This window comes from Lissotriton helveticus, chromosome 5_1 (genome assembly GCF_964261635.1).
Source record: "Lissotriton helveticus chromosome 5_1, aLisHel1.1, whole genome shotgun sequence".
Classification (NCBI taxonomy): Eukaryota; Metazoa; Chordata; class Amphibia; order Caudata; family Salamandridae; genus Lissotriton; species Lissotriton helveticus.
In genome coordinates this window covers 1,991,428,892-1,991,453,253 of record NC_136065.1, presented here as the reverse complement: position 1 = coordinate 1,991,453,253, position 24,362 = coordinate 1,991,428,892, and the positions used below count along the sequence as shown (strand labels likewise).

Sequence of the window (24,362 nt, the reverse complement as noted above, 5' to 3'; positions counted from 1 at the left end):
TATTGTCACTCTGGCCTCTGTTAATGCCCCTAAAGCCGGGCAGGAAGAGTTACTCCGCGAGGCAGTAACAGCAGTTGCCGAATCTCTGGACAGATCACTGATCCTAGGGGGAGACCTCAATCTTGTCCTTGATAATGAGATGGACCGATCGACTCAGCGGTACGAGCAGACGGGGGCCCTATCTAAAAGATGGAGACAGTTATTAGCGGAAGCCGGGTTTTCGGACAGCTGGAGGTCTCGGCACCAGTTATCTAGACAATATATACATTCTACCCCCACCCCATAAGACATACGCCAGAATTGGTTATATAGGGACTAGTGATATAATGTCCCAACAAACTCAGCAGACAGAGATTCTCCCTTGCTCTCTTTCAGATCTCTTGTCAGTACATATATCGCTCGCCCTCCCCCACCTGCCGGCTGTGGAGGTTGAGGGAGACATTACTACAGCGCCTCACGATGGTACAGCGTATTACGAAAGCTATCGAGGATTATCTTGCTATCAACGATATACCAGATACTCCTATTGCTATTCTATGGGATACCTTGAAGGCACAAGACAGAAGGGTATGGAGTTCCTTGTAGTGGTGTATTAGGCCGCTAAATGTCATGCTTCATCATATGGGTCTGCTCCTCGTCTTTGTGATACATTTTATTCTGTTAGGATCCCACCCTGGTTAAAAGGATTAGAGGGGGGTGACTATTTTGTTATAAGGTGACAAACATTTCGCTCAACCCCCAGACGGTCCTAAAAATGTATCACAAAGGGTTCCCTTACCTGTTTTACATTCAAATCCTACATCTACACATTACTAGGCCCCTCAAACCCACAGCACCAATACTGCGAGGAACAAAAGATCTCCGATAAAGAGCCCCTTTATGGGTGCCCGTCTAGCATTGCAGCGCCAGCCCGACGAGGAGAAGACCCATATGATAAAGCAAGACACCTAGCTTGCTGGGTGTGTGAGTGTCCTAGTTCCGAAAGGAGGTATTCCCCACCTCCTTACCACCAAGAGTACACATTTAGTGGCTTAATACACCACTACAAGGAACTCTGTAACCTTCTTTCTTGTGGCTTAAGTTTGGGCATGTACGTTGGACCTATATCAAGCCATCCCTGTCCCCTCTTTTGTTGACATACCTTGAAGGCAGTTATTAGGGGGGAATTGCTAGCCATCTCTGCGAACGATAACAAAATTCGGAGGGAAAAGAAGGATCAGCTCTCTGCTGAGTTGGCGGAATTGGAGCGCATACATGAAAGGATGGGAGCCCCCAGGGTCTGGAGGCAGCTGACAGCAGTGAGGGCACAATTAGCGGGTCTCAACATCGATAGGGCAGAACATGCGGCCCTGCATGTCCGACACGCATTCTACACCAAGGGTGACAGATGTGGGAGACTCCAAGCAAATAAGTTGCAGGCTCAGCAACAATCGTCCTCTGTATCCTTGATTTTAGATCATACGGGGCAGGAGCAAACCACTGACCATGGCATCGTAGATAGTTTTTGACAATACTACGAATCCCTCTACAAAGCACAGGATCTCTCTGTAGAGGCTCTAGCGCAATACTTACAGGGAGTGCGGACCTCCAGGCTGGTTCTTAGTCAAGTGGAAGACCTTGAGGTCCCCAATTCGGTTAGCGGAAGTTCTCGCTGCAATATCTAAACTAAACCCACTTAAATCCCCAGGCCCAAATGCTTTTCTTCCAATTTTTACAAAACCTCCCGTGCCACGGAGTCCCCTCTACTCGTGAGAGTCTTCAACTCGATCGGGTCAATATGTCCCATGCCACATACGATGCTAGAAGCTCTGGTCACGGTTATACCCAAACCAGGGAAAGATAAACTGAATTGTGCCTCTTATCGTCCCATCTCTCTCAATGTGGATCTCAAAATATTCACAGGTATCCTAGCTCGGAGACTCTCTCCCTGCCTCCCTGGGTTAATTGACCTGGACCAATCTGGTTTTATATCTGGTCGCCAGTGCTCCGATAATACCAAACGCCTCCTGCAGATCATAGATAATTCCGAACGCTTCCAAGAAGAGCGCATGATCGTATCGGTGGACGCCGAGAAGGCGTTTGATAGGGTGCATTGGTCCCATCTCAAAGCAACCCTACACCATTTTTGAATTCCAGACCGATTTACTAACTGGGTTTTTAGTAGCTATAACAAGCCGGTCGCTTTGGTCCGGGTAATGGAATGCTCTCGACCGCTTTCCCCATCCAACAGAGGACAAGGCAGGGATGTCCTTTCTGGCCACTCTTATTTGCTCTTGACATGGAGCCAACGGCTCAAAGAATGTGCGCTGACCCTTTAATCAATGGAATTTGTTTTCAAGGAGATGTTCACAAGGTTAGTCTCTACGCTGACGATGTAGTGACCAGCCGAGAAGTCACTCCCCGCCTTGTTGGCCGAGCTGGAGCGTTTTGCAAAAGCATTAGATTTTAAGATCAATGTCGGCAAGTGCCAGGCCCCAGAAACACTAGAGCTACTCCAGCGGTCGCACCGTCTACAATGGGATAAGGATCGTATCCCCTACCAAGGTTTACAACTTACAGCCAGTATACAGTCCACAGTTTCCCTAAACTACACAGCGCTGCTGAGACAGATCCGTAACTGTCTACGCAGATGGCGACCGTACTCCCTCTCCTGGCTGTGCAGGATTGCAGCAATTAAAATGACGATCTTGTCCAAAATCATATATATATTTCAAACCCTCCCCGTGGCCCTTCCCTCAGGAGTGCTACACTCCCTACAGAGAGACCTAGCATGCTTCATACGGAGGGATAAGCGCCCCCGATTACATAAATAACTATGCTACAGGGCTCCCTCTGACGAAGGTGTGGCGTTTCTGAATCTACAGGAATATTATTGGGCAGTCCAGCTTTGTGCTTTCGTCGAATGGTCCAGGTCGGAATCTGAGAAGCACTGGCTGTTCATGGACAGGGCATTAGCTGAACAACCATTATGGGGAATCCCTTTCCTCACTAAAGCAGACAGACATCGTAATTTAGATCTTTCAAAGGTCCCTCATTCCACTTTAGGGTCCTGGGATAGGGTTGCTACCACACAGGGTTTCACGACATTCCAGTCATCGATTACACCCATAGTCACCAATCCTGATTTTACCCTGGGGATGGATATTTATACCTTTTCAAGCGGGTGGAAAGAAGACTGCTGATCAATAGGCCATTTCTTTGACCTGGAAGGCCCAATACCTTATAGGGATCTGAAGAAACTCCATGGTCTTCCAGAGCAAGAGCGTTTCCTCTATCACCAGATTAGACATTGGGTGTTTCAGCCTGGGATCACGGGGGGAGCAGAAAGAGCGCTCACATCCTTTGAAAAGTGGTTACTAACTAGAGTGTCGGATGTCCGACTGACAACTGACCTTTACATGTTCTTTCGGAGTAGTCCCAGCAACGAGAAATCTCCCGGGCAGCGAAGGTGGGAGCTGGGTAGAGTGTTATCACAGAAGGAATGGCAGGATATCTATTACAGGGCCCGCCACTCAGCGTGTAGTGTAGTTAGCATAGAAACTGCGACGAAAATAGCAAGATATTGGTACTTAACCCCCCAATGATTGCATGGAGGCAACCCTGCGCGTAGCCCCTTTTGCTGGAGGGCCTGCGGGTCCCTGGGCACCTTAACTCACCTCTTGTGGGATTGCCCACACATCACACTATTGGCAACAGGTTATGGATGATATTGACACCCATGTTAACACCCAATTACCTCACTTCCTGTCCTACATCCTCCTACGTCTGCCCAATCCTATCACCTTCCCACTTAGATCACGGCTGGGTAAGCAGATGGCACTGGCATTGGGAGCAGCCTATCACACTGGGAGAGGACGACAATTTCGACACGTTGCATGGCTACACAGACTGTGGGGAATTCTTGGGATGTAAAAAATCTTGCTATCACTTCCTAGCCCTGGGGCCTCTTTCCAGGTTATTTGGGAACCCTTCTTATCGTTGTTAACCTCCGAATTCAGGGAACTCACTTGTCCTAAATACTTAAGACTGTTGCGTCTACCCGACCCACCTCAGACTAAACCCATGGACGGCAGGGTAACACAGGATACCCAGCAACAGAGATCCCGGACTGAGGTGCAATAGGGTCATTCTATTTCCGTGAGTTTTCTTAAGCGGGGGGGGGGGGAGATTGTCGGAGGGGGTGGAATTGTTCTTATGTGTGTACGATTCCGTCCTTCCTGTAGCTACGTCAGCTCATTGACAGGTAGCACACACAGGGGGAAGTGCTCATTGTATTCTTTTTGCATGTTACATGAGTAAATGGCAGGCAAGTCACAGTCTCTTGGGCCCGAGCAAGAGGCTTCTGCTATGAACCAGTGGGGTTTCACAAGGCAGGGGCACAAAACATCAGCTGCTGCTGCTCTGGTGGTTGGGATATGGACGTGACCTCCATGTCCATAGCATCTGACTGTGAGTGTTATAGACAGGGAGGTCATGTGGATAATTGGCTGCTGCTTCAGAGGAGGGAGGACTACCGCGTTGGGGGAAGCCTGGAGGAAGGCCTCCAGGAGAAAAAAATGTGATAAATTAGTCAAAAACCTCTTCTGCAGAGCTAACACTCTGAATAGTCCCAGGCTATTAAGAAAGCTGTGACATGGAACTTAATGCCAGCAGCGACTCAGAATCACAAGCCGACTCGCTGATTACCCTGTAAAATAAATGTAAATTAACATTTTACCCTGTTACAAGACAATTGCTGGAAATCCTCTTCAGGGGACTGAGGGAAGACTTTGCGATCCTGCGTGAGGACTTTAAGCAAGAACAAGACGAGAAGAGAGACACCCCAACCCCATGCTAGAGTGACCCCTGCAGCAGAAGACCCCGGACCAATAAGTTCACATAACACCATATCGTAAAATTCAGTACCTGGGGGTCGCCTTTGGTGATTTGATCCTGATGGTGCTGTGGCAGAATTACTATGTTGGAGTGCTGCTGGTTTGCTGATGCAGATAGAGTCAGCTGCAGACTTAGGGACAGGTAGGCTTCGGCCAGGATCAACACCCTTGGGGTCATCTTGGGAACCTGCAAAGTATGTTACAGTAAACTTAGATGAGGGGAAACTGAGCATGTGCAGTAGGACTGAGCTATGTGTGCAGTACATTCAAAAAATGGTTGTGGTAGTTCTTTCAAGTTAGAACATGTAAAGACAGACAATTCACCACAAACAATTCTGATTCTGTTCAACCGAAAAAAGGAATTATTTAATTTCCATAAGTGATACATTCATTAGTTGCTCTTAAGATTCAAAGCATTAATATTACTCCATGTATCAACTTAGATATAATCCTAGTGCATGTAATATTTACAGTGCTCACAATATGGTAGAAAAGAGGAAGGTATTTGGGTAATGGGGGTGAGTAGGTGAGTGAGGGACAGGGTAAAGGTAAAGTGACATAGGCACAATCGCAATTATATACAATAAAACCTTTACAGCCTAATATCGGTCCATAGTTCCCCTATAGTCATAACACATAGGTACATATTAATTGGCTTTTTATATTCTATGGGTTTGAGGGTATGTGGTAGTCTACGTGTTGACCCCTATTGGAAAGAGGGTAGTTTGTTCCTCCATGTGGGGTCTTCATCAGGACAGGGGTGAGTAGAGAGCACCTGAAAATAACAACAAGCATTGGCATTGCCAATAGGTCTCGCTTGTGGGACCTTAGAAGTATTTAGTTTTGCAGCACAATATCCTTGTTGCATAATCGGATATTGTGCTGCAAAACTAAATACTTATAAGGTCCCACAAGCGAGACCTATTGGCAATGCCAATGCTTGTTTTCTTTTCTGTCCTGCGTGTATCCAGTGTGACACGGAGCAGGGGGCGCACATTTCAGAAATGACAGAGTCAGAAACACCTATCCAAGCCCCGGAGAATGACATCGTAGTTAATCTATCTAGCTACACACTCACGACTACTGAAAAGAGAGCACTAAATAAAGGACTCGGCTTTGTGCCTACACCCCAGCACGATCCTTTTCTTTGTAGAACTGAGTTGTCTGAAATGATGCGGAAGATCAAATTGCATAAATTCTTCCATGATAAAGAGAAGATCCCGGTATCATTGTTTGACACTAATTTACACCGCCCTTCTATGTTCTGTCCCCCAGTATCAGCTTTGGGCCCTGAGGTTGCGGTTTTTGAGCAACGAGTTTTACATGAGGTGGAGGCCCTTGAACAACAAACAAATTTTCATCAGGGCCATAATATGACCAGAGAAGATTGGCAAGCCGTAAGGGCATTACAACTGAACGCGGCGATCACCATCAAGCCAGCGGACAAGGGTGGGGCAGTGGTCGTGCTCAACACCGCCGACTACGAGACGGAGGTACTCAGACTTCTATCCGTCCGCACCAATTACAGCCCCCTTATGCGTGACCCCTCCCAAGAACTCGCCAGTACCATTAAAAACCTGGTGGCGGATGCGGTATCCAAGAAATGGGTAACCAGCAAGGAGGCGGATTTCATTATTAATGTAAACCCACGCGTCCCGGCCTTCTACATCTTGCCCAAGATTCATAAGCCACAGCGCCCCCCACCAGGACGCCCAATCGTATCTGGTATACAATCTATCCTCGAACCCCTGTCTCAATTTTCCGATTTTTTTCTCAGAGAAGCAGTCATCACCCAAAAATCATATGTGCAGGACACCACAGATATACTAAACATCTTGAAGGACATGACTTTTGACCCTTCAAATCAACTATTGGTTACGATTGATATCGAATCATTGTATACCAGCATCCCCCAGGGCGCGACGCTGGTGGCAGCAGCTAGAGCCCTGGAGGTGATGGAATGGTTCTATGACACACCTGTGTCATTTGTTCTCCAGTGTATAGAATTAGCTCTCACGAGGAATTTTTTTGAGTACAAAGGACAATTGTACTTACAGACGTCTGGGACATCTATGGGGGCTACATTTGCCCCGAGCCTGGCCTGCATTTATGTGGGCCAGTTCGAGGAGAATATGATTTACCACCCCTCCAATCCGTTCCTGAGCAACATCCAGGAATGGAGACGTTACATAGATGATGTCCTCTGTATCTGGACAGGTACAGAGGACCGATTACATCTATTCCTCGACTGGCTGAATCAAGCTGATGAAAGCCTACGCTTTACATGGTCAATCAGTAACTGTAAAGCAGTATACCTTGATGTGGATATATCAGTGGAGGATAATAAATTGGCAACCACAGTCCACCAGAAAGACACGGATAGAAACTCTCTTCTACATTACCACTCGTTCCATCCGCGCTCTCTCAGAGACAATCTGCCGGTGGGTCAGTTTCTGCGATACCGCAGGAACTGCTCCACAACTGCGGCATATGTAGATCAGTCCGCTGGCCTTGTCGACAGACTTAAGCAGAGGCAGTACCCAAGCAGGGTTATTAAACATGCACGCAAGAGGGCTTTAAATACCCCCCGCGATGCCCTGCTTGAACGCAATGTAAAAACCAATCAGCCTTGCCTACCTGTGGTGACCACTTTCGACCCCCTGTCTACAAAAATCAGACAGATTATCCGTAAACATTGGACCTTACTGGACACTCCTAATGACAAGATGCCAGTCCCTCGTTTCGCATTCAAAAGGGCAGCCAACCTGCGTGACAAGTTGGTACATACGAGGATCATGACTATCAATCCAGAAATCAGGTCCATTCCGGCGGGTCATTACCCTTGTGGTGGGTGCTCTGTGTGCCCACTGACCACCGCCACCAAAGAAGTCACACTACACAATGGCAAGACATGGTACCTGACCAAATTCAGTAACTGCAACACCACACATGTTATCTATAGAATCACTTGCAGTTGCGGGTTACAGTATATAGGTCTCACAACACGTAAGGTGAAAGTGCGCATTCAGGAACACCTAAGCACCATTCGAGCAAGGAAACTGACAACCCGGCTGGTTCAGCACTTTATTGAAAAAAATCATGGGCAGAGTGATCTACAATGGACAGTATTGGAGAAGGTTGTGGGCAACACGCACAACCTAGATGCAATACTTGCGAGAAAAGAAGCACGATGGATCTATCTAGAGAAGGCAGATAAAGAGGGTCTTAACGACTCCATTGAGTGGAACAAAGTGAGCCGACGGTAGATACCTGAGCTACCCTGCCGAAGGCCTCTTTGTGGCCACTCGTGACAAGTTTTCCAACAGTCTGTGAGTTGAGATCTGGCAATGATATGCTGTTTTGGGCAATCATCCCCAAGAAATCTGCATTGTAACTAAGCTAGCTGTCAGCGGTAGCCACTGTAGGATCTAGATATATAGCCTCGATTCAGGCCTCGCCATGATCTTAGTTTGCTCCGACACCTCTCCTTCTTGGTTTTTATGCCGGCTCATCCGGTGCGTGTCGTACTTATTGCTGGCACACCCGATTGGCTTGAATACATCAGGACTTCTCACAATACTTGCATATAAGGTCCCGTGCTGATAGCTTTCATTTTCATGTAAACAAAATCACGGGAATATAAAAGAGGGCCGTTACGCTACTACACATATGACCCTGTGTCCAGTGTTTAGCCCCCGACTGAATAAAGTTCTTTGGTTACTGAGCCTGACTTCACTCCTTTCTCAAGATGGCCGCCACGTTTCGCGGTGGGCGGAGTCCCTGCCGGGGTACTTCCGCGTCCCAATCCAGGCTTGGATTGTGAGACGTCGGACGCGCCGGAGGGACTCGGCAGCGGTATGTTGTAACCGGGCGCGGTTGCACTCGGTCCCGGCCCAGTTGTGAATACTCTACATCGTTACCGGTAGGAACTCCGGCCTGGGCATTTCCCAGAGCGGCGAGTTTTTCTCTCCTTGTAATCACTGCATACATTTGGCAGGCATGCGGCACCCCCGTGTGAGCATTGGTTATAGGAGCAGTTAAAGACTTTAGTTGAGTCATCTCCCTACCGAGTTGTACATTTTTACATTTACATTTTATTGTTCATCGACTTGATGACGCTAGCAACGCCCCGTCATCTGTTGAACTTATTTGTGACAATCGTTACCGTTGGGTAACCTGGTGGCAGACTTTAGGTGTCCCCTGGGCACCACGAATGTCTTGTAAAGAGCGAACAATACAGTGGCCATCATGATGCATGAAATCGGTGTGTTATATGTTTTTTTATATAGGTGACTCACATTGAGGAGTCTCCAAGACGGATCCGTGATCTTTTGACACGCCGTCCTTGTGATGCTCGACGGTATACTGAGTAATTGCGAGCACAAGGTAATAGCGGCGAGTTGTTGCCTCTGGCTTGAGTGTGCTGCATTTATTGACCTTGACTGACTCACTATATAACCACTGCTGTGTTCTGTTGTTTTAATTGTATGTGTGTGCACAGGTTCCCATATGAATTATGGAGGATAAAGAATAAGAGACCCAACCATTTGCCCTGATGAAATTGCCAATGGAAAGGCAATGAAACATGTTGGTCCAGTTACAACATTGAATGGTATCAATTTAACCATTTTTTTAAAAAAGTGAAGTTTGGCAGCACCAGAATAAAATCGATTCAGCCAGCCAAACCTTACTATTTTACATTTATGTTTGTTGGTGTTGGGTGTAGGTACTTGTCAATCTTTTTTTGAACACTTTTTCTATCCTACTAGGTAGTGTAAATGTACACTCCCTCTTTCATCTCTTTATTCTGTTTTGTGCACTTGTTTCTTGCACACTTCTTTTCATCCTCCTAGCAAGGAAAGTAACCGATGATGAGAAGTGGGTAGACCGATCATTTATAGACCGGGAACCCCCTCGGGTGTCACGTCCGTGAGGTACTTTCCTTGCTCTCACACATATTTTCTTTATGTGTTGTACTCTGTGCACATCATTGTTTTTATGTCTTAAGGCATGTCCGGACCTGTAACGCAGCATCGGCTTGATCTGGCCATTTGGTGATCCAATATAAGGTATGGCCCCTCGAGTTACGGAGTCTGAGATCCATAGCATGCAGGCTGAATAGGGCTTCTTGTTTGAGATTCGTTGAGTGGGGGACTGCCCTACATAGCCTCCTTTTCCCCTTGTATCCCTTTTGACTGACTGCGTGTATCCACGCCTACCAGCACCGCAGCAGTGGCGGGAGTTTACCCTTTAATTTATGGGGTGATGCTTCCCGGGGCCATTGAGAGTGCAGAGCACCCGAGCGCGCGCTATATGTGCCCTTAAATGAGTGACGGCGGCGACTTCCTCTTTGCCCTGCATTTATGTTGCAGAGTCAGTAGCCCGCTGCAGGGCCCTGCGTGCTACAGCACACACACACACACACACACACACACATACCTTGCATTCTTCCTGTTCCGCTCTCCCGGCTGTTTGTTTTTTTTAAACTCCACTCGCAAAGCTCTAGTTTTGCAACAAATCTTGCCTGACCCCTTCCACTGTCCTTGTGGCTGTTAGAGAAATGTGTTTCACTTTATGCTCAGATCAGAAATCGGAGATTTCTTGTTTGCGATTACAAGGCCTTGTGATGTTTGCACTTGCTTAGCCATGGGCCATTAATGTGCGGCAGGAATGCATTGTTTACCAGGGGGTAACCGGCGGATGGATGAACACGCAGAGCAGCATGGATTTTTATTACATGCATCTTTATAATCTGCGTACGTATACTTGATGTTAAGTAGCAGAGCATGCCAGAACCGAGACAAGACTTTAATTCCAATTGTAAAAGTCTGTGTGTTGATTGTGTGTGTGCTAAACTGTAACCCCTACTCTGATCCACGAATGCAGGCTGCTCAGCCTTTCAGAGCAACCTGCAGGGTGAGAGCCATGTCCAATGACGTCACTCGACTTGTTTTAATCGACAAACAGATGATTCCCTGCCCTGGGGTAACAAGCATTAGATTCCCTTCATCGCCGCATGGAAAACTCGACCTAAGGCAAAGTTTACCTACATTTGGTAATATTTGTGATGTGTCTTGGGTTGACACTGCTACATACGAATTGCGGCTTAGCTGTAGCGTTTCTTTTTCTTCACATGTTGTTGCTGCGTGGATGTAAAAGAAGGTTCGCGCATTGTGTAAACACCGTATTCTACGCAGAGGCCTGTCTATGCCAGGGCTGAGTGGTGGAAGGAAGTAGTGGTGTGGCCCAGAGGGACGGACGGTTGTTTGGCACGGCCCGGACAATAGATTAATCAGTGAAGTGTGAAGGAGGAGGGGGTGCGAGGGATGAGGGAAGACGGCCTGGGGGAAGCTGGCTGGGGAGGGGGAGGAGAAATGCAAGGAAGGCTGTGTGCGACGTAATTAGGGGAGGAGAAGCCACAGAGCGCACGCTGGGCGAAGCCCTTTGATGTGCTGTGCGGCAAATGGAGGGAGGCTGATGCGCGTTCATGTTTGAACACGTGGTTCACATGAACTGCATGAAAACGCCAGCAAAAAGCTGGTGGTTTCACGAGAATTTTCGCCACTTGAATTCTCGCTCCGCTCGAAGCGCATGCGCGCATCGATAGGTCGCGAGACCTAAAAATGATTCAGTGCATGAAGTAAAATGTGGTGAAAAAATCAAGTAGGTAACCATGTTGGAACCTACTTGTGGTAGGATGAAACAATCAATGAAAGATCCTAGTGGGCATTCCGTGGCTCCTTAGCATCTGTAGTGAGATATAAGGTCTCAGTGTTACAATGAGGTAGAGACAATCAGGAAACCTCATGTACTAAGTAAGCGGTACAAAGACTCACTCTGCTGCAAAACAGTCATCCGGGGTAGTGAATCTCCCAAGGTAAGTTGCAATCAGTCAAAAGGACAGGGTCTGTAGAGAAGAGACAGGGGTATGTATCAGGGACAAAGTAGACCTAAATGTGGAAAAAATGGGGCGCGGTGCTCATTGGATTATTTAATCAAGGCTTAACATAAAACTGCCCCTTGACGAGTGGGGTGCAGATGCGAATGAGCACCCATGCTGCAGTATTTTAAAAGATTAGAGAGTGTTTGCAGCATTGGTGAGGTAAGGAATGATCTCAAATGAGATGCCTCATTAAACCGTGCTCTTAATTAGCAAAAAACTTTAGAATCGCTTAAACTTCGGGTTGGCCAAAATAACATCCAAAATCGCTCGAAAATCGGGTTAGGAGTGTGGTTAACAAGCATTTGCAATGCAATAGGTCTCGCATTAATTACGTTTGAGCTATTGGCATTGCTAAATATTGCAACACCAATTGCAACAAAAGTCTATAAATTGCAGGCCAAAAAAATGTGTATTTATTTTTGTAGCAATTGTGGCATACTACGCTTTAGATGAATATGTTTAAAAGTAAAGTGTGCCATACTGCGATTGCTACAATAGTTAATTGTGGATGCGTTAACAATTGATGTGTGCACTGATGGCTGGTGGTGTGTGTGCCTGTAGAAATTGTGCACTGATAGCTGGTGATGTGTGTGCCTGGTGGAAGCGTGCACTTACGGCTGGTGGTGTGTGTGCCTGGTGAAAGCGTGCACTGGCGGCTGGTGGTTTGTGTCTGGTGAAAGCGTGCACTGGCGGCTGGTGGTGTGTGTCTGGTGGAAGCGTGCACTGACGACTGGTGGTGTTTGTGCCTGGTGAAAGCGTGCACTGACGACTGATGGTGTCTGTGCCTGGTGAAAGTGTGCACTGACGTCTGGTGGTGTGTATGTGCCTGTAGAAAGCATGCACTGACGGTTGGTGGTGGGTGTGCCTGGTGGCTAAGCGTGCACTGATGGCTGGTGGTGTGTGTGTCTGGAAGCGTGCACTGAAGGCTGGTGGTGTGTGTGCCTGGTGGAAAAGCGTGCACTGACATCTGTTGGTAGGCGGATATGTAGACAAAAACGATGGCCAACTGAGTCTCGAGGTAAGCGCATTTTATGAAGGAAACCGAGCCGAGGCTCCAATTAAAGTCAGTTGCGATGGTGCTTTCAGTGATGTGAACTTTGGTGTGCTGGTAACTGAGCTGAGACCAGTATTCAGCACAGGACAGTGCACAGAGGTCTGCTTGGGAATGGCTTCGGGTTATGAACAATCCGAGTTTGGCTCCTTTTTCTTTAGGAACCTTTATAAAAAGTTGCAACTAAGCCATGATTTGGAACACTCTGCCTCAGAGGTCATGTGCCAAAATTCGCACATGCAAAACATCTTGTGATGTGAAGTAAATAGAGCAGCAGTTGCATAGAAATATTTCGATGACAGAAATTAAAAACAGCATTTCCTTAATCACGGAATGTTTTACCTTATGTTAAGGATCATGCAGGCGCATCCACGGAGAGTGCATGATTTGAAGTGTTAGGCAACATTGTGGGGATGCTGTGGAACCTGAGCACAGAGAACATGTTTACTGGAAACAAAAAATATATAAATTGAGGCCCTTAAAACTTTAAGGCAGCCAGCGCTGTTGATGGTGCAGACGAGACCTTAATGATGCTCTCTCCGGGCTCTCAGAGATAACAAAGGCATGGATTCCAGTGAAGTTAACAAATGCACCGACCCCGTGGCATTTGGCGCTGGAAGTTTTTTAGGTCTCGTCCTTTTCCATTGCGAAGCAATGGGAAATGGGGGAGAATTCAAGTGCTCCATCGGATAGTCAAACCACCGCTTTTTTCCGTGGCGTTTTCTTCGAGTGCACGTACATGCACGCGCATTTGGCCCATACACTTTCATGGCCATCTGTTCCTGTTCCTAATGGCCCTCCCTCCTCCCCCAGCACAGAGCGCGCATCGCGGCCGCACAGCACATCAAAGGGCTTCTCCCAGCGTGTGCTGTGCGGCTTCTCCTCCCCTAATTATGTGGCCGGCCGTACTTGTGTTTCCTGGCCGCTTCCCGGCCGATCAACTTGTATCAGTTTGCTTACATTACCATGGTTTAAGGCACACATAATTTCCTGTATCATGCCTTGCACTCCCTACCTTCTCGGGACATTCTTTGCACTTGTAATCATAGCAAACAAGGCAACTTTCGGATCAGCTACGGTCAGACAGCTATCTTGTTCGCTGTCCTTGTTTTCGACGTTTTATGTTCTCTTCCTAAGCCTTACATCAGTGACGGCCCTTCGCTAGCCTTGCACGCCTGTGATGTCACTTATATCACAGTTGCTTGAACTAGATTACCTACCCATGCCACCTGAATTTGGCACACATTTTATATTCTCTTGCTGGACATCTCATGCCGTATCGTTATTTTTACTCCTCAATTTCCACACCTGGCATTAGTTTCTTTTCATGCCTTGCACCATTTTGTCATGCTTTACTCTACTCATGCCTTGCAAGCCCTGAACCTATTATCTTCCCTACCCAATCTTTCCACCTGATATCTTCACATGCCATATACCTGTATTCTCCTCCTATGCATATGCACCCGTTATCGTCTCTCACATCAGGAAGGTTTTGTTTCCCATGCCTGCTCCTTGCATCAATCTCATGCTCTGCACCTGAAATGTCACATCAAAGGCTCTGTGCCACTTTCACCCACACAGCAACACTTACAGACACACAACGCCACTCACACCCACGCAAGCCCACTATCACCCACGCAAGCCCACTATCACCCACGCAACGCCACTCACCCATGCAACGCCACTCACACACGCAACGCCACTCATCCACGCAACCCCACTCATACTCATCCACGCAACGCCACTCATCCACGCAACGCCACTCACCCACGCAACGCCACTCACCCAAGCAACGCCACTCACACACGCAACGCCACTCACACACGCAACGCCACTCACACAACGCCACTCACACAACGCCACTCACACACGCAACGCCACTCACACACGCAACGCCACTCACACACGCAACGCCACTCACACACGCAACGCCACTCACACACGCAACGCCACTCACACACGCAACGCCACTCACACACGCAACGCCACTCACACACGCAACGCCACTCAGCCACGCAACGCCACTCAGCCACGCAACGCCACTCAGCCACGCAACGCCACTCACACACGCAACACCACTCACACACGCAACACCACTCACACACGCAACGCTACTCACACACGCAACTCACACATGCAACGCCACTCACACGCGCAACGCCACTCACACGCGCAACGCCACTCACGCGCAACGCCACTCACGCGCAACGCCACTCACACGCGCAACGCCACTGACACACGCAACGCCACTGACACACGCAACGCCACTGACACACGGAACGCCACTGACACACGGAACGCCACTGACACACGGAACGCCACTGACACACGCAACGCCACTGACACACGCAACGCCACTGACACACGCAACGCCACTGACACACGCAACGCCACTGACACACGCAACGCCACTGACACACGCAACGCCACTCACACACGCAACGCCACTCACACACGCAACGCCACTCACACACGCAACGCCACTCACACACGCAACGCCACTCACACACGCAACGCCACTCACACACGCAACGCCACTCACACACGCAACGCCACTCACACACGGGTGCAGATTGTGGGTGCAGATTCAGAGAAAACTCAGCAGCACCACCACCATTGCAATGCAATAGGTCTCGTTTTAACGCAAATTTAAGCTATAGGCCTTGTAAATGGCAAAGCCTTTTATTTATGTTCCAAAAACCAGAACGCAAAAATAAAGGGCATAATCATTTACAATGCTAATAGTTCAGACTCGCGTTATTGCGAGACCTATTGCATTTTCAATGCTTGTCTCTTTAATTTGGCCTCCTAATAGCCCTTAAAGTGCTTGCCTGGGTCATGTACACGCAGGGAACCTTTGAACGAGAACATCAAAGGGGCGCCGCGAAAGTGATGCTTCCAATGGTGCAGGACCTCTTCCGTAAAGAGCTGCTCCTTCTATGAAACCATGCCCACACTTGCAGGGAATTGTCAACCTTATACGGAGTCTCAGTAGAGAGGCCAAGGAAGGTGTGAGCATCGTATCTAAATCAATTTCTCATGCAACGAGGGGGATCGCTCCGAGTCTATGTTAGGTGATTAGGGGGGCAAGGAGGCGGTGAATGTGGTGAGCCATTGGGGGAAGGGCCGCGCTGGTATGCCGAACCAAACAGAAGCGGACGGCTACCACATTTATGCAAGGACGGGGTGGGAATGTAATGAGCTCAGCATTGCAGCATGTCTGAGCCCTTGGAGTGGCGCAGACTGCTGTTAAAACAAGCATTTAACACCAGCGTTCCGTAACGTGAATCAGGATTTAGTGTGTACTTTTATAGCACTTATGGGACACAATGGGCGCTTCAAAAGGTGGTAGCAGGTGGTAGCAGGAAGATGTTTCCAGACGTGAACTGCAAATCATTTTTCTTTTGATAAAACTTCAGAATGTTGTGTCTGACCCAGCTGACGGACACACTCCCCTTGGCAAGTGAAAGCATTAGGTGGCGGGAGGGAGTGCTTTCAGTCGATGAGGAGCTCACAGACCTAGTTAGTGTTAGGTCAGGGCGGAGCTAGCGCGCAACCATGATTCTACCCCTCCTTGTTAAATGCAACAAAAAGTATATCATAACAAATCAGATAGGCATTATGGGGAAAAGGCACACGTGGTACACAAAGCGATACTGTATCCCATACAAACTGGTAGCTCGCTGTGAAAGCCCGTTTTACACCAGTAGCTTTAACCCTGTCTGAGTACACACAGGAATGCTCTAATGTAGAGACAGGAGACAACAGATTCGTCTGCCAATGAGGGGCCGTGGAGTGAAGGCTCGGGGGCGGCGGACGGGGGAAGCCGCATGACACTCCGTACAAGCCAAAGCAAACTCGAACAGAGGCAAGAGGAACTAGTCAATGACACAGCAGTGCTAAATAGAATATAACAGATATATGAAGTGTGCTGTGATCGGTCTGTTTTTCCTATTTTCTAGCACGTAGGGGGCTGCAGATAAGGGGGTGGGGGTGCTGTGGGGCTCAAGGGGCGCATTTCGGCAACAGGCCTGAGTCGATTTACAGTTTTTAAGGGGAGGCTTTGGGTTGCGGTCACGGTGCCTGGCACTGGTGGGTGTGGCGTCCATAAGGAGGAGTTGTAAACTGGGGTCCGGAATATGGGGGGGGAGTCGGATCCGATCCTCATACAGGACTCTGGGAACTGCTGGAGTCCTTGGTAGGTGGTCCGGGTACAGTGGGCGATGGAAGGTGGGGGAGGGCTCAGAGTGACGTCACCTGCAAAGGACGCGGGGGCAACTATGATGCTCCTGAGGTGTTGATTCTGGGTTTGGAAAGAAGAGTTGCGATAGGTGGCATGCCGGGCTCGAGAGGCGGACAGGGGTGACCAGGTCTATGGGGGGAGAGCGTGTGCTTTCATTAGCAGCCTACAATAATCTGAGTACTGAAGGTTACAAACATATGTAAAACACGGGTGGAATACAGTTTTAGATATGGACATAGCTGCTGAGGTCTCGGATAGTTATTGTGTAATAGTTTGCATTTTAGGCAGGGTTGTTGTGAGTGACGTTGAAGCCGCAGTGAGGGAAGCTGTCCTGGGGGCAGGGGGTCGGGCACGGAAGACGTGGGAGCCGATGGGAGGGCAGCATCTCGGAGGTTTTGGCCGGGGAAGCTTCAAAGTATGGGGTGGTGGGATTTGTGGCCTCTCGGGCGTCCTTTGGGCATCGCTCCCGTGCAGAGCCCAGGAGGGGAGTCGCGTCCATCCAGCCTCGGGGGATCTGGCGCTGGCTGGGTAGGGGTGTTATTGCACAATACGGGGGTAATGTGTTAAGTCACAGCACTGAAAGGGGGCAATAAGGTTGGGTGCAGGGGCAAGAATTGTGAAGGGAGACTTTTTTCGGATGGCTGGAGGCTCACTTTGGGAGGGTGCTGGTTATAAAGGGGTATCAGGAGCACATGCGTTATTAAAGAAGGCAATAGTGGGGTGAGACTGGGATCCCAGGGGGAGGCGACGGGCCGGTGGTCTTGGGCAACTTGTTTGATGTCTTCGGAGGAGGACTGGCAGGTGGGGACGTGGGCACAAGTTACGCAGTCTGGGAGCCTTCAGCATTTTAGGCCGGTCGTTGATGGCGATTACTACGGGGGCTACGGACACATTGGGGGGGGGGGGGTGGTAGTCTGAGGAGGTGGTAATTGTGGTAAGAAAGGCGGGGAGGCCTTGGGGTTGTTGGCGAGGGGGTAGCCTTCAAGGGGGTAGGGCAGGGGAGCTGGCACAAGTGGGATGCAGCTCAGGGCTTGGGCAAATGCTAGTCAGCGGGTGTGGTGAAAGTGCCAGACTCCGCACTACAAAGTGTGCAGGAGGCCTCCTTCAGCAAACTACAAGCATGCTTCAATCGTAAAGTGTGGCTGTGGCCTTCGTGCACCGCCATGGGTGCGAGCTTTGTGCAGGGTGCTGGGTGGACACGTTGTGTAGAGGTGAGCCCTCGCACGGACTTTGCATGCTACAATTTGCACAAAAGTGCCGACTGAGTCCTTTATTAAAAGTGCTGGATGTGCTCTTTGTGCAAGGTGTGAGCCCTTTGTAAAACAAGCAACGTTTTAGAACATGAAAATGGGATAAAAAAACAAGCATTGGAAATGCAATAGGTCTCGCATTAGAAAAGTTGTAGTTATTGGTCTTGTAAATGACATTTTATTTATTTGTTGGTTTTTAAAATTGCTAAATTGATGGCTTTGTCATTTACAATGCCAATAGTTATAACTTTCGCGAATGTGACACCTATAGCATTTGGAATGCAACATGTTTTGTATTTACGTCACTTAGATGGCAGCTCTGGTCGTTAGGCCACATCTCTAGAGAGCAGGAGAGTGCAGCAGGGGAGAGAAGCACAGCAATGCAATAGGTCTCGCATTAGGAAAGTTTGAGCTATTGGTATTGTAAAGGACACATTTTTAGGGCTCGGGCCTCCGCCTCCACGAAGTGGGGAGGCGGAGCTTCCCGAGATCTTATGCTATCAAAAGAAGAAGGAATTCAGAAAGGGCTCTTGCCAGGCACATTCCTTAGATTTTTATGGCATCTGCCTAGTGATTCGTCTTCGCTGTTCTGTTTTTTTTGTAGCGTTGACCTGATAGGCTATAAGTAATTTACGGGTGGCCGATGTGGCATATTGTGTGTGCGAACGAGCACGGCTGAGTGATTAATCTTAATTAGGAGCTGTCAGAGTGGCCGTGTAATGCAATCCAGATGGTGCCGCTTTTAACATTTAAGTTCCCGTGTATGTTGGTTTCCCAGAGCCGCTCCTGACAGACACTGGACTGCGCGCGCCCTCACTACATTAGCATAAAAAAGCACAAGTGTTCCTTCAACAGCAGAACACACTAAGCAATCCAGCACATATAAGAGAACGGATGTAAACATACAATTCAGGTCAGATTTATTCGCATGGAGTGATGTTTTCAGTATGACATACATGCAGTGCATAGAAGACCCTAAGATGCTGCAAAGACTAATCAATCGGGTGCCGTAGACCAGTGTTACATTTTCTCAAAGTCACATTTTAAAATCGATTTTCTAAGTTACATTGCAAGCCTGAATAGCAATATAAACGCCTTCAAGAGAGCACATAGATCATAAGGCATGCCCCGCGCTTTAAATCACACTTGATGGCACCAAGTGCCTCAACTACTTGGTCATCTGTCAATTGGAGATTCCATGGACAACTTTATGATCATATGCAGTATTACAGAAACCAATTTTACAGCAAAGATAATCGCTCTAATATTTTGTTTTGAATGCAACAGTGGAAACCAGGTACAAAAGGATTCGATGTGTGAGACAAGAATAGTAGGACCTTGCAGGAAACTGTCACATGTAAGCTGGCAATGGGGAAAAGTTTGCGCATTTCAAACTCCCACAGTACTGGTTTGAAAACAAAACAAAAACAACAACAAAAAAGAGCCAGAAGGGAAAAAAATTATAGATTTCTGACCAAAGGTGAAACAAGCAATATCCGATACCATCTAGTGCATAGTGGCGGTGCAGAGTGCAGAGTGGTGGTGCAGAGTGGTGGTGCAGAGTGGCGGTGCAGAGTGACAGTGCGGTGGTGCAGAGTGGCAGTGCAGAGTGGCAGTGAGTTGGTGCAGAGTGGCAGTGCAGAGTGGCGGTGCAGTGCAGAGTGGCGGTGCAGTGCAGAGTGGCGGTGCAGTGCAGAGTGGCGGTGCAGTGCAGAGTGGCGGTGCAGTGGTGCAGAGTGGCAGTGCAGAGTGCAGAGTGGCAGTGCAGAGTGCAGAGTGGCAGTGCAGAGTGCAGAGTGGCAGTGCAGAGTGCAGAGTGCAGAGTGGCAGTGCAGAGTGCAGAGTGCAGAGTGGCAGTGCAGAGTGCAGAGTGCAGAGTGGCAGTGCAGAGTGCAGGGTGCAGAGTGGCGGTGCAGAGTGGCGGTGCAGAGTGGGGGTGCAGAGTGGGGGTGCAGAGTGGGGGTGCAGAGTGGGGGTGCAGAGTGGGGGTGCAGAGTGGGGGTGCAGAGTGGCGGTGCAGAGTGGCGGTGCAGAGTGGCGGTGCAGAGTGGCGGTGCAGAGTGGCGGTGCAGAGTGGCGGTGCAGAGTGGCGGTGCAGAGTGGCGGTGCAGAGTGGCGGTGCAGAGTGGCGGTGCAGAGTGGCGGTGCAGAGTGGCGGTGCAGGGTGGCGGTGCAGGGTGGCGGTGCAGAGTGGCGGTGCAGAGTGGCGGTGCAGGGTGGCGGTGCAGGGTGGCGGTGCAGGGTGGCGGTGCAGGGTGGCGGTGCAGGGTGGCGGTGCAGAGTGGCGGTGCAGAGTGGCGGTGCAGAGTGGCGGTGCAGAGTGGCGGTGCAGAGTGGCGGTGCAGAGTGGCGGTGCAGAGGTGCAGAGTGGCAGTGCGGTGGTGCAGAGTGGCGGTGCAGAGTGGCAGTGTGGTGGTGCAGAGTGGCGGTGCAGAGTGGCGGTGCAGAGTGGCGGTGCAGAGTGGCGGTGCAGAGTGGCGGTGCAGAGTGGCGGTGCAGAGTGGCGGTGCAGAGTGGCAGTGCAGAGTGGCAGTGCAGAGTGGCAGTGCAGAGTGGCAGTGCAGAGTGGCAGTGCAGAGTGGCAGTGCAGAGTGGCAGTGCAGAGTGGCGGTGCAGAGTGGCGGTGCAGTGGTGCAGAGTGGCGGTGCAGAGTGGCGGTGCAGAGTGGCGGTGCAGAGTGCAGAGTGGCGGTGCAGAGTGCAGAGTGGCGGTGCAGAGTGGCGGTGCAGAGTGGCGGTGCAGAGTGGCGGTGTGGCGGTGCAGAGTGGCGGTGCAGAGTGGCAGTGCAGAGTGGCAGTGCAGAGTGGCAGTGCAGAGTGCGGTGTGGCGGTGCAGAGTGGCGGTGCAGAGTGGCGGTGCAGAGTGGCGGTGCAGAGTGGCGGTGCAGAGTGGCGGTGCAGAGTGGCGGTGCAGAGTGGCGGTGCAGAGTGGCGGTGCAGAGTGGCGGTGCAGTGCAGAGTGGCGGTGCAGTGGTGCAGAGTGGCGGTGCAGTGCAGAGTGGCGGTGCAGTGGTGCAGAGTGGCGGTGCAGTGGTGCAGAGTGGCGGTGCAGAGTGGCGGTGCAGAGTGGCAGTGCAGAGTGGCAGTGCAGAGTGGCAGTGCAGAGTGGCAGTGCAGAGTGGCAGTGCAGAGTGGCAGTGCGGTGGCGCAGAGTGGCGGTGCAGGGTGGCGGTGCAGGGTGGCGGTGCAGGGTGGCGGTGCAGAGTGGCGGTGCAGAGTGGTGGTGCAGAGTGGCGGTGCAGAGTGGCGGTGCAGAGTGGCGGTGCAGAGTGGCGGTGCAGAGTGGCGGTGCAGAGTGGCGGTGCAGAGTGGCGGTGCGGTGGTGCAGAGTGGCAGTGCAGAGTGGCGGTGCGGTGGTGCAGAGTGGCAGTGCAGAGTGCAGAGTGGTGGTGCAGAGTGGCGGTGCAGAGTGGCGGTGCAGAGTGGCGGTGAAGAGTGGCGGTGCAGTGCAGAGTGGCGGTGCAGGGTGGCGGTGCAGAGTGGCGGTGCAGAGTGGCGGTGCAGGGTGGCGGTGCAGGGTGGCGGTGCAGGGTGGCGGTGCAGGGTGGCGGTGCAGCGGTGCAGAGTGGCGGTGCAGCGGTGCAGAGTGGCGGTGCAGGGTGGCGGTGCAGGGTGGCGGTGCAGGGTGGCGGTGCAGGGTGGCGGTGCAGGGTGGCGGTGCAGGGTGGCGGTGCAGAGTGGCGGTGCAGAGGTGCAGAGTGGCGGTACAGAGGTGCAGAGTGGCGGTGCAGAGTGGCGGTGCGGTGGTGCAGAGTGGCGGTGCAGAGTGGCAGTGCGGTGGTGCAGAGTGGTGGTGCAGAGTGGCGGTGCAGAGTGGCGGTGCAGAGTGGCGGTGCAGAGTGGCGGTGCAGAGTGGCGGTGCAGAGTGGCGGTGCAGAGTGGCGGTGCAGAGTGCAGAGTGGCGGTGCAGAGTGCAGAGTGGCGGTGCAGAGTGCAGAGTGGCGGTGCAGAGTGCAGAGTGGCGGTGCAGAGTGCAGAGTGGCGGTGCAGAGTGGCGGTGCAGAGTGGCGGTGCAGAGTGGCGGTGCAGAGTGGCGGTGCAGAGTGGCGGTGCAGAGTGGCGGTGCAGAGTGGCGGTGCAGAGTGGCGGTGCAGAGTGGCGGTGCAGCGTGCAGAGTGGCGGTGCAGAGTGGCGGTGCAGCGTGCAGAGTGGCAGTGCAGAGTGGCGGTGCAGTGGTGCAGAGTGGCGGTGCAGAGTGGCGGTGCAGAGTGGCAGTGCAGAGTGGCGGTGCAGAGTGGCGGTGCAGAGTGGCGGTGCAGTGGTGCAGAGTGGCGGTGCAGAGTGGCGGTGCAGAGTGGCAGTGCGGTGGTGCAGTGTGGCGGTGCAGAGTGGCAGTGCGGTGGTGCAGTGCGGTGGTGCAGAGTGGCGGTGCAGAGTGGCGGTGCAGAGTGGCGGTGCAGAGTGGCGGTGCAGAGTGCAGAGTGGCGGTGCAGAGTGGCAGTGCAGAGTGGCAGTGCAGAGTGGCAGTGCAGAGTGGCAGTGCAGTGGTGCAGAGTGGCGGTGCAGAGTGGCGGTGCAGAGTGGCGGTGCAGAGTGGCGGTGCAGAGTGGCGGTGCAGAGTGGCGGTGCAGAGTGGCGGTGCAGAGTGGCGGTGCAGAGTGGCAGTGCGGTGGCGCAGAGTGGCAGTGCGGTGGTGCAGAGTGGCAGTGCGGTGGTGCAGAGTGGCAGTGCGGTGGTGCAGAGTGGCGGTGCAGAGTGGCGGTGCAGAGTGGCGGTGCAGAGTGGCGGTGCAGAGTGGCGGTGCAGAGTGCAGAGTGGCGGTGCAGAGTGCAGAGTGGCGGTGCAGAGTGCAGAGTGGCGGTGCAGAGTGCAGAGTGGCGGTGCAGAGTGCAGAGTGGCGGTGCAGAGTGCAGAGTGGCGGTGCAGAGTGGCGGTGCAGAGTGCAGAGTGGCGGTGCAGAGTGGCAGTGCAGAGTGGCGGTGCAGAGTGGCGGTGCAGAGTGGCGGTGCAGAGTGGCGGTGCAGAGTGGCGGTGCAGAGTGGCGGTGCAGAGTGGCGGTGCAGAGTGGCGGTGCAGAGTGGCGGTGCAGTGGTGCAGAGTGGCGGTGCAGTGGTGCAGAGTGGCGGTGCAGTGGTGCAGAGTGGCGGTGCAGAGTGGCGGTGCAGAGTGGCGGTGCAGAGTGCAGAGTGGCGGTGCAGAGTGGCAGTGCGGTGGTGCAGAGTGGCAGTGCAGAGTGGCGGTGCAGAGTGGCGGTGCAGAGTGGCGGTGCAGAGTGGCGGTGCAGAGTGGCGGTGCAGAGTGGCGGTGCAGAGTGGCGGTGCAGAGTGGCGGTGCAGAGTGCAGAGTGGCGGTGCAGAGTGGCGGTGCAGAGTGGCGGTGCAGAGTGGCGGTGCAGAGTGGCAGTGCAGAGTGGCAGTGCAGAGTGGCAGTGCAGAGTGGCAGTGCAGAGTGGCAGTGCAGAGTGGCAGTGCAGAGTGGCAGTGCAGAGTGGCGGTGCAGAGTGGCGGTGCAGTGGTGCAGAGTGGCGGTGCAGTGGTGCAGAGTGGTGGTGCAGAGTGGCGGTGCAGAGTGGCGGTGCAGAGTGGCGGTGCAGAGTGGCGGTGCAGAGTGGCGGTGCAGAGTGGCGGTGCAGAGTGGCGGTGCAGAGTGGCGGTGCAGAGTGGCGGTGCAGAGTGGCGGTGCAGAGTGGCGGTGCAGAGTGGCGGTGCAGAGTGGCGGTGCAGAGTGGCGGTGCATAGTGCCGGTGCATAGTGCCGGTGCATAGTGCCGGTGCAGATGACAGTGCATATCTACAGGCTAGTGAAGCCAATGCATATCTACAGGCTAGCAACGACAGCGCATATCTACAGGATAGTAACGACAGCGCATATCTACAGGCTAGCGACGACAGTGCATATCTACAGGCTAGCGATGACAGTGCATATCTACAGGCTAGCGATGACAGTGCATATCTACAGGCTAGCGATGACAGAGCATATCTACAGGCTAGCGATGACAGAGCATATCTACAGGCTAGTGAAGCCAATGCATATCTACAGGTTAGCGATGACAGTGCATATCTA

General features: G+C 51.6%; 1 protein-coding gene across 9 annotated transcripts in view; it reads right to left on the bottom strand.

Moving 5' to 3' along the window:
• LOC144756143 (uncharacterized) overlaps positions 1-24,362 on the bottom strand; it is a 435,391-nt gene that overhangs the window by 327,294 nt on the left and 83,735 nt on the right. For 8 of the 9 annotated variants that reach the window (XM_078645713.1, XM_078645718.1, XM_078645710.1 and 5 more), the window contains one exon: positions 4,906-5,061. The exons of the other annotated variant lie outside the window; for it this stretch is intronic. In XM_078645713.1, the coding sequence (XP_078501839.1) occupies positions 4,906-5,061 (156 nt within the window). The remainder of the gene's footprint in view (positions 1-4,905; positions 5,062-24,362) is intronic. 9 annotated transcript variants of the gene reach the window in all.